The 9,040-nt window shown below is 69.0% G+C and overlaps 1 protein-coding gene across 1 annotated transcript; it reads left to right on the forward strand.

Annotated features, from left to right (window-relative positions):
- The first annotated feature begins 519 nt into the window (after positions 1-519).
- On the forward strand, positions 520-7,496 carry PSMB6 (proteasome subunit beta 6). Its single transcript, XM_030547032.1, has 6 exons — positions 520-626; positions 1,155-1,222; positions 3,349-3,480; positions 5,363-5,492; positions 7,077-7,221; positions 7,316-7,496. Exons 1-6 carry the CDS (start codon positions 543-545, stop codon positions 7,441-7,443), a joined length of 687 nt encoding a protein of 228 aa, XP_030402892.1. The 5' UTR covers positions 520-542; the 3' UTR covers positions 7,444-7,496.
- Positions 7,497-9,040: the final 1,544 nt, after the last annotated feature.

Consider the following 9,040-nt stretch of genomic DNA (forward strand, 5'->3'; position numbering starts at 1 on the left):
ACGCGATATGTTTTGTCATCATGACACATGGAGACGTTTTGGTGACGTAGCCATGGTCCGGTGACGTCAGGGACTCAAACGATGACGTCAGATCGAGTAACAACGGTGCGGGGGCTCGCGCGGTAGCCACTCTGCCGTAAAGCGGACCCGGCGGGCGTCGCAAAGGGGAATTGGACCCGCTGCCGTAAAACAAGGCCGGAGCATGTTGCAAGCGGGGCGGCGGCCGCGCCGCCGTAAAGCGATATCGCCTCGTGTGTCGTAAAGCCAAAAGGGCCGCTGTGGAGCGAAGGGCGGGGGGCGGTATCCGCCACACTGCCGTAAAGCGCGACGCAGGCGGCTGCCGTAAGACCGCCACCCGCGAGGGCTGAGCGTGGCCGTAAAGCGTCGCCGCCTCCTCCCCCCGCGCACAGAAACCGCCGTCTCACCTTGCCGTAAAGCGCGGTGGGGGGGCCCGACGGCGAAGGAGGTGTCGTAAAAGCGCCTCGCCATGCCCTCGCGCGGCGGCTCGGCTTTACGACAGTGTCGCGCGGCGCCGGGGGACGATGGCGGCGCTGGCGGTGTCCGGGCTCCGGGTCGGGCCGGCGGGGGGGGCCCCGGACTGGGCGGGGCGGCCCCTGAGCACCGGGGTGAGCGGGAGGGGCAGGGAGGGGGGATCCCGGAGGGGCAGGGAGGGGGGATCCCAGGCGCGGGGGGGGCAGGCACGGGGGTCCCCGGGGGGGCAGGGAGGGGGGATCCCGGGGGGGTCCCAGGCCCGGGGGGGAGGGGCAGGGAGGGAGGATCCGGGGGGGGCAGGGAGGGGGGTTCCCAGGCGCGGGGGGGAGGGGCAGGGAGGGGGGATCCCGGGGGGGCAGGGAGGGGGGATCCCAGGCCCGGGGGGGGAGGGGCAGGGAGGGGGGATCCCGGGGGGGTGGGAGGGGGGATCCCAGGCGCGGGGGGGGAGGGGCAGGGAGGGAGGATCGGGGGGGGCAGGGAGGGGGGTTCCCAGGCGCGGGGGGGGAGGGGCAGGGAGGGGGGATCCCAGGCGCGGGGGGGGAGGGGCAGGGAGGGAGGATCGGGGGGGGCAGGGAGGGGGGTTCCCAGGCGCGGGGGGGAGGGGCAGGGAGGGGGGACCCCAGGCGCGGGGGGGCGCTGTGCTCACCCTCCTCTCCCCCCAGACAACCATCATCGCGGTGGAGTTCGACGGGGGGGTCGTGATCGGCGCCGACTCGCGGACAACCACGGGGTGAGCGGGGGGCGGTGGGTCTCCCGGGGGGGCGTGTCCTGCTCCCCGGGCCCCCCCCCACCGATGGGTTTGGGTTGCTCCGGGAACGCCCCCGGCTGTCACAAGGGGGCTCACCCGGGGCTGGGGAGGGGGGACATGCTGCTGTGTTATGGTAGGGTCTCCCGGGCGCCCAGGTGGTGGTCGTTATGGACGAGGGGCAGTTGAGCTCCCATCTGTGGCTGTCTCTCCCTGTCGGGGGGGGTGTTGTTTAGGTAGGGTCTCTGGGGGGGTGCAGTGTTTGGTAGGGTCTCTGGGGGTGGGGGGAGGCTCAAAGGGACCTAGACAAGTTAGAGGATTGGGCCAAAAGAAACCTGATGAGGTTCAACAAGGACAAGTGCAGAGTCCTGCCCTTAGGACGGAAGAATCCCAGGCACCGCTACAGGCTGGGGACCGAGTGACTAGGCAGCAGTTCTGCAGAAAAGGACCTGGGGGTTACAGTGGACGAGAAGCTGGATCTGAGTCAGCAGTGGGCCCTTGTTGCCGAGAAGGCTAACGGCATTTTGGGCTGTATAAGTAGGGGCATGGCCAACAGATCGAGGGACGTGATCATTCCCCTCTATTCGACATTGGTGAGGCCTCATCTGGAGACTGGGTCCAGTTTTGGGCCCCCCACTACAAGAAGGATTTGGACAAATTGGAGAGAGTCCAGCGGAGGGCAACAAAAATGATCAGGGGGCTGGAGCACATGACTTACGAGGAGAGGCTGAGGGAACTGGGGTTATTTAGTCTGCAGAAGAGAAGATTGAGGGGGGATTTGATAGCTGCTTTCAACTACCTGAAGGGGGGCTCCAAAGAGGGTGGATCTGGACTGTTCTGAGTGGTGGCAGGTGACAGAACAAGGAGCAATGGTCTCTAGTTGCAGTGGGGCAGGTCTGTTTTGGGGTCTGTTTTGGGACCGGCTCTGTTCAATATCTTCATCAACGACTTAGATGTTGGCGTAGAAAGTACGCTTATTAAGTTTGCGGACGATACCAAACTGGGAGGGATTGCAACTGCTTTGGAGGACAGTGTCAAAATTCAAAATGATCTGTACAAGTTGGAGAAATGGTCTGAGGTAAACAGGATGAAGTTCAATAAAGATAAATGCAAAGTGCTCCACCTAGGAAGGAACAATCAGTTTCACACATACAGAATGGGAAGAGATTGTCTAGGAAGGAGTATGGCAGAAAGAGATCTAGGGGTCATAGGGGTCATAGTGGACCACAAGCTAAATATGAGTCAACAGTGTGATACTGTTACAAAAAAAGCAAACGTGATTCTGGGATGCATTAACAGGTGTGTTGTAAACAAGACACGAGAAGTCATTCTTCCGCTTTACTCTGCGCTGGTTAGGCCTCAACTGGAGTATTGTGTCCAGTTCTGGGCACCACATTTCAAGAAAGATGTGGAGAAATTGGAGAGGGTCCAGAGAAGAGCAACGAGAATGATTAAAGGTCTTGAGAACATGACCTATGAAGGAAGGCTGAAGGAATTGGGTTTGTTTAGTTTGGAAAAGAGAAGACTGAGAGGGGACCTGATAGCAGTTTTCAGGTATCTAAAAGGGTGTCATCAGGAGGAGGGAGAAAACTTGTTCACCTTAGCCTCCAATGATAGAACAAGAAGCAATGGGCTTAAACTGCAGCAAGGGAGATTTAGGTTGGACATTAGGAAAAAGTTCCTAACTGTCAGGGTAGTTAAACACTGGAATAGATTGCCTAGGGAAGCTGTGGAATCTCCATCTCTGGAGATATTTAAGAGTAGGTTAGATAAATGTCTATTAGGGATGGTCTAGACAGTATTTGGTCCTGCCATGAGGGCAGGGGACTGGACTCGATGACCTCTCGAGGTCCCTTCCAGTCCTAGAGTCTATGAATCAGGAAACACTATTTCCCTTGGAGGGTGGTGAAGCACTGGAATGGGTTCCCTAGGGAGGTGGTGGGATCTCCACCCTTAGAGGTTTTTAGGGCCTGGCTTGACAAAGCCCTGGCTGGGGTGATTGAGTTGGGGTGGGTCCTGCTTTGAGCAGGGGGTGGGACTGGATCCCTCCTGAGGTCCCGTCCAACCCTGGATTCTCTGGGTCTGTGATGCTCCGGCTCCGCCTCCCGCAGCTCCTACGTGGCTAATCGAGTGACGGACAAACTGACGCCCATCCACGAGCGCATCTTCTGCTGCCGCTCCGGCTCCGCCGCCGACACCCAGGCCATCGCCGACGCCGTGGCCTATCAGCTGGGCTTCCACAGGTACTGGCTCCTAGCTCCGCCCCTGGCTCCTGGCCCCGCCCCTTGGCACTAGCCCTGCCCCCTGGGCTCCTAGCTCCGCCCCTGTCCCCGCCCCAGGGCACTAACTGCACCCCTGGGTCCTAGCCCCGCCCCTAGGCCATCGCCGACGCCGTGGCCTATCAGCTGGGCTTCCACAGGTACTGGTTCCTAGCTCCGCCCCTGGCTCCTGGCCCCGCCCCTTGGCACTAGCCCTGCCCCCTGGGCTCCTAGCTCCGCCCCTGTCCCCGCCCCAGGGCACTAACTGCACCCCTGGGTCCTAGCCCCGCCCCTAGGCCATCGCCGACGCCGTGGCCTATCAGCTGGGCTTCCACAGGTACTGGTTCCTAGCTCTGCCCCGGCTCCTGGCCCCGCCCCTTGGCACTAGCCCTGCCCCCTGGGCTCCTAGCTCCGCCCCTGTCCCCGCCCCAGGGCACTAACTGCACCCCTGGGTCCTAGCCCCGCCCCTAGGCCATCGCCGACGCCGTGGCCTATCAGCTGGGCTTCCACAGGTACTGGTTCCTAGCTCTGCCCCGGCTCCTGGCCCCGCCCCTTGGCACTAGCCCTGCCCCCTGGGCTCCTAGCTCCGCCCCTGTCCCCGCCCCAGGGCACTAACTGCACCCCTGGGTCCTAGCACCGCGCCCAGGTTGTTGCTGACTCTGCGGCCTATCAGCTGGGCTTCCACAGGTACTGGCCCCGCCCCTGGGACACCTAGCCCCGCCCCCAGACCATAGCTGATGCTGCGGCTATCAGCTGGGCTTCCACAGGTGCTGGCCCTGGATCCTGCCCCCTGGGTCCATTCCCTGCCCTGGGACTGGGGGGAGCACTACGGGCCCCTGCCCCTCTCCCTGCCCCTGGCTCCATTCCCCGCCGGGGGGGGGACAGGCCCCTGACCTGTTCCCTGCCCCTGGCTCCGTTTCCCGCCGGGGGGGGGGGGGGGGCGGCGACAGACCCCTGACTCGTTCCCTGCCCCTGGCTCCATTCCCCGCCGGGGGGAGCACTACGGGCCCCTGCCCCTCTCCCTGCCCTCGGCTCCATTCCCCACCGGGGGTGGGGACAGGCCCCTGACCTGTTCCCTGCCCCTGGCTCCGTTCCCCGCTGGGTGGGGACACGCCCCTGACCCGTTCCCTGCCCCCGGCTCCGTTCCCCGCTGGGGGGGGGGGGGCAGGCCCCTGACCTGTTCCCTGCCCCCGGCTCCGTTCCCCGCTGCGGGGGGGGACAGGCCCCTGACCCGTTCCCTGACCCCGGCTCCATTCCCCGCGGGGGGGAGCACTACGGGCCCCTGCCCCTCTCCCTGCCCTCGGCTCCATTCCCCGCCGGGGGTGGGGACAGGCCCCTGACCTGTTCCCTGCCCCTGGCTCCGTTCCCCGCCGGGTGGGGACACGCCCCTGACCCGTTCCCTGCCCCCGGCTCCGTTCCCCGCTGGGGGGGGGGGGGAGACAGGCCCCTGACCTGTTCCCTGCCCCCGGCTCTGCTCCCCGCTGCGGGGGGGCACAGGCCCCTGACCCGTTCCCTGACCCCGGCTCCATTCCCCGCCGGGGGGAGCACTACGGGCCCCTGCCCCTCTCCCTGCCCCTGGCTCCGTTCCCCGCTGGGGGGGGGGGGGGACAGGCCCCTGACCCGTTCCCTGCCCCCGGCTCCGTTCCCCGCTGGGGGGGGGGGGAGACAGGCCCCTGACCTGTTCCCTGCCCCCGGCTCTGCTCCCCGCTGCGGGGGGGCACAGGCCCCTGACCCGTTCCCTGACCCCGGCTCCATTCCCCGCCGGGGGGAGCACTACGGGCCCCTGCCCCTCTCCCTGCCCCTGGCTCCGTTCCCTGCTGGGGGGGAGGGGGGGGGACAGGCCCCTGACCCGTTCCCTGCCCCACAGCATCGAGCTGGACGAGCCGCCCCTGGTGCACACGGCCGCCAGCCTCTTCAAGGAGATGTGTTACCGCTACCGCGAGGACCTCATGGCCGGCATCATCGTCGCCGGCTGGGACAGGCGCAAGGGGGGGCAGGTGAGCGGCCCCCGGGGCGCTGCGGAGTCGGGGCTGGGCCCGGTGCCCCACGTGCTTCCCTTCCACCTGCTTCAGTCCAGCCCCATAGCGTGTCCCTGAGATACGGGGGCCTTCAGTCCCTGTCCCCGCGCAGCGTCGGACACAGCCCCCCGCCCCAGGAGTGCCCCCGGCCGCCCCGTCCCGCCCTGGGGTGTCCCCGGCCGCCCCGCCCCAGAGGTGGGCACATCTCAGCGCCGGGCGAGGGGTCCCTGGGTAACCGGCTGCCCCGCCCCAGAGGTGGGCGCATCTCAGCACTGGGCCAGGGGTCCCTGGGAAACTGGCCGCCCCGCCCCAGAGGTGGGCGCATCTCAGCGCCAGGGGAGGGGTCCCCGTGTAACCGGCCGCCCCGCCCCAGAGGTGGGCGCGTCTCAGCGCCAGGGGAGGGGTCCCCGTGTAACCGGCCGCCCCGCCCCAGAGGTGGGCGCGTCTCAGCACCGGGCGAGGGGTCCCTGGGTAACCAGCCGCCCCGCCCCAGAGGTGGCTGCATCTCAGCACCGGGCAAGGGGTCCCCGTGTAACCGGCCGCCCCGCCCCAGAGGTGGGCGCGTCTCAGCACCGGGCGAGGGGTCCCTGGGTTAACCGGCCGCCCCGCCCCAGAGGTGGGTGCATCTCGGCGCCGGGCGAGGGGTCCCTGGGTAACCGGCCGCCCCGCCCCAGAGGTGGCCGCATCTCAGCGCCGGGTGAGGGGTCCCTGGGTAACTGGCCGCCCCACCCCAGAGGTGGCTGCATCTCAGAGCCAGGTGAGGGGTCCCTGGGTAACCGGCCGCCCCGCCCCAGAGGTGGGCGCGTCTCAGCACCAGGCGAGGGGTCCCTGGGTCACCGGCCGCCCCGCCCCAGAGCTGGGCGCATCTCAGCGCCGGGTGAGGGGTCCCTGGGTCACCGGCCGCCCCGCCCCAGAGCTGGGCACATCTCAGCGCCAGGTGAGAGGTCCCTGGGTAACCGGCCGCCCCGCCCCAGAGGTGGGCACATCTCAGCGCCGGGCGAGGGGTCCCTGGGTAACCGGCCGCCCCGCCCCAGAGGTGGCTGCATCTCAGCGCCGGGCGAGGGGTCCCCGTGTAACCGGCCGCCCCGCCCCAGAGGTGGGCGCGTCTCAGCGCCGGGCGAGGGGTCCCTGGGTCACCGGCCGCCCCGCCCCAGAGGTGGGCGCGTCTGAGCGCCGGGCGAGGGGTCCCTGGGTCACCGGCCGCCCCGCCCCAGAGCTGGGCGGATCTCAGCGCCAGGTGAGAGGTCCCTGGGTCACCGGCCGCCCGCCCCAGAGGTGGGCACATCTCAGCGCCGGGCGAGGGGTCCCCGTGTAACCGGCCGCCCCGCCCCAGAGCTGGGCGCATCTCAGGGCCGGGTGAGGGGTCCCTGGGTAACTGGCCGCCCCGCCCCAGAGGTGGGCGCATCTGAGCGCCGGGCGAGGGGTCCCTGGGTCACCGGCCGCCCCGCCCCAGAGCTGGGCGCATCTCAGCGCCGGGCGAGGGGTCCCCGTGTAACCGGCCGCCCCGCCCCAGAGCTGGGCGCCTCTCAGGGCCGGCCGCGCTCTCTGGCTCTCTCCCCCCAGGTGTTCGCGGTGCCCATGGGCGGGATGATGGTTCGCCAGCCCTTCTCGGTGGGCGGCTCGGGCAGCTCCTACATCTACGGCTTCGTCGACGCCTCCTACAAGCCGGGCATGAGCCGGGAGGAGTGTCTGAGCTTCACGGCCAATGGTAACGTCCTGCCCCCCGGCTCCCTGCGGCGGGCGGGGACCCAGGAGTCCGGGCCGCGCCCCTCCCCCTGACGCGCTCTCCTCTCCCCTTGCAGCGCTGGCGCTGGCCATGGAGCGGGACGGCTCCAGCGGCGGGGTGATCCGGCTGGCCGCCATCACGGAGCAGGGCGTGGAGCGCCAGGTCGTCCTGGGCAACCAGCTGCCGCGCGTCTCCTCCCCCTGAGGGGGGCCACCCCGACCCCCCCTGCAACGCACGGATTAAACTATGGGACCCCACGCCCGGCCTCTGTCCTTCCAGCAGGACGCCTGGGTTCTCTGCCTGCCGGGGAGGGGAGGGGGCTGGGAGCCAGGACGCCTGGGTTCTCTGCCTGCCGGGGAGGGGAGGGGGCTGGGAGCCAGGACGCCTGGGTTCTCTGCCTGCCGGGGAGGGGAGGGGGCTGGGAGCCAGGCCGGGGGCTTTTCCCAGCCGGCAGCGCCGGATCTCGGCCCCAGACACCAAACCCCACTGACTCGCAACCCTCCTTTACGGATATGCTGGTGAAATCCCCCCCCCCCGCACGACACCCCCAGCAGGAGCCCCCCCCAGCCGCCACCCCCTCCCGAGTCCAGCCCCATATTGCCCCCCTCTGCAGGGCTGGCGGGCGGCTGCAGGGTCCTCAGCGGGGGTGGAGGAATCCCACTTGCCCGCTCGGGTGGTGTCTGGGCCAGTTGGTGCTGGGGGTCCCAGCCCCCATTTGTCAGTGGAGGCGATGGTGTGGGGGGCTGGCGGGCACCGGGGGGCAGCCCCTCGTCAGGCAGTGGAGGCGATGCTGTGGGGGGCTGGTGGGCGCCATGGGGCGGCCCCCCCCATCAGCTGGTGGAGATGATGCCACGGGGGGCTGGTGGGTGCCATGGGGCAGCCCCTTGTCAGCCAATGAAGACGATGCTGTGGGGCACTGGTGGGTGCTGTGGGGCAGCCCCTCGTCAGCCGGTGGAGACGATGCCACAGGGGGCTGGTGGGTGCCGTAGGGTGGCCCCCCCATCAGCCAGTGGAGGCGATGCCGCGGGGGCTGGTGGGCGCTGTGGAGCGGCCCCCTCGTCAGGCAGTGGAGGCGATGCCGTGCGGGGCTGGCGGGCGCCGTGGGGCAGCCCCCCATCAGGCAATGGAGGCGATGCCGTGCGGGGCTGGCGGGCGCCATGGGGCGGCCCCCCCCATCAGCTGGTGGAGATGATGCCGCGGGGGGCTGGTGGGTGCCATGGGGCAGCCCCTCGACAGCCAATGGAGACGATGCTGCGGGGGGCTGGCGGGCGCCGTGGGGCAGCCCCTCATCAGGCAATGGAGGCGATGCCGCGGGGTGCTGGCGGGTGCCGTGGGGCAGCCCCCCCTCAGCCGGGGGAGTCGATGCCGCGGGGCGCTGGCGGGTGCCGTGGGGCAGCCCCCCCTCAGCTGGTGGAGACGATGCCGTGGGGCGCTGGCGGGTGCCGTGGGGCAGCCCCCCGTCAGCTGGGGGAGTCGATGCCGTGGGGCGCTGGCGGGTGCCATGGGGCAGCCCCCCGTCAGCCGGGGGAGTCGATGGCCGCGGTGGCGGAGTCCAGCTGGTGGCGGAAGGAGACTCGCGCCTTCCCGCTGAAGAAGGCCCCGTCCGGCTCGCTGCTGGTGGAGGGCGTGGAGCGGGCGCAGGACATTGGGGCCCCCTCTGTGGGGCGGGCGGGGGCACCTGGGGGGCAGAGAAGGGGGAGGGGGGGAGCTGAGAACAGGATCCCGGGGGGGCTCAGGGAGTGGGACCCGAATGGGAAAGGGGGCGCAGGAGGGGGGGAATCGGGAGGATCTGGGGGATGGC

The sequence above is a fragment of the Gopherus evgoodei genome, unplaced genomic scaffold (genome assembly GCF_007399415.2).
Source record: "Gopherus evgoodei ecotype Sinaloan lineage unplaced genomic scaffold, rGopEvg1_v1.p scaffold_51_arrow_ctg1, whole genome shotgun sequence".
NCBI lineage: Eukaryota > Metazoa > Chordata > Testudines > Testudinidae > Gopherus > Gopherus evgoodei.

Coding starts and splice junctions, on each gene's coding strand:
- PSMB6 (XM_030547032.1), top strand. CDS start 543: ATGGCGGCGCTGGCGGTGTCCGGGCTCCGGGTCGGGCCGGCGGGGGGG. Junction 3,481..5,362: donor TATCAGCTGGGCTTCCACAG/GTACTGGCTCCT, acceptor CCTGCCCCACAG/CATCGAGCTGGACGAGCCGC. Junction 7,222..7,315: donor TCTGAGCTTCACGGCCAATG/GTAACGTCCTGC, acceptor CTCCCCTTGCAG/CGCTGGCGCTGGCCATGGAG.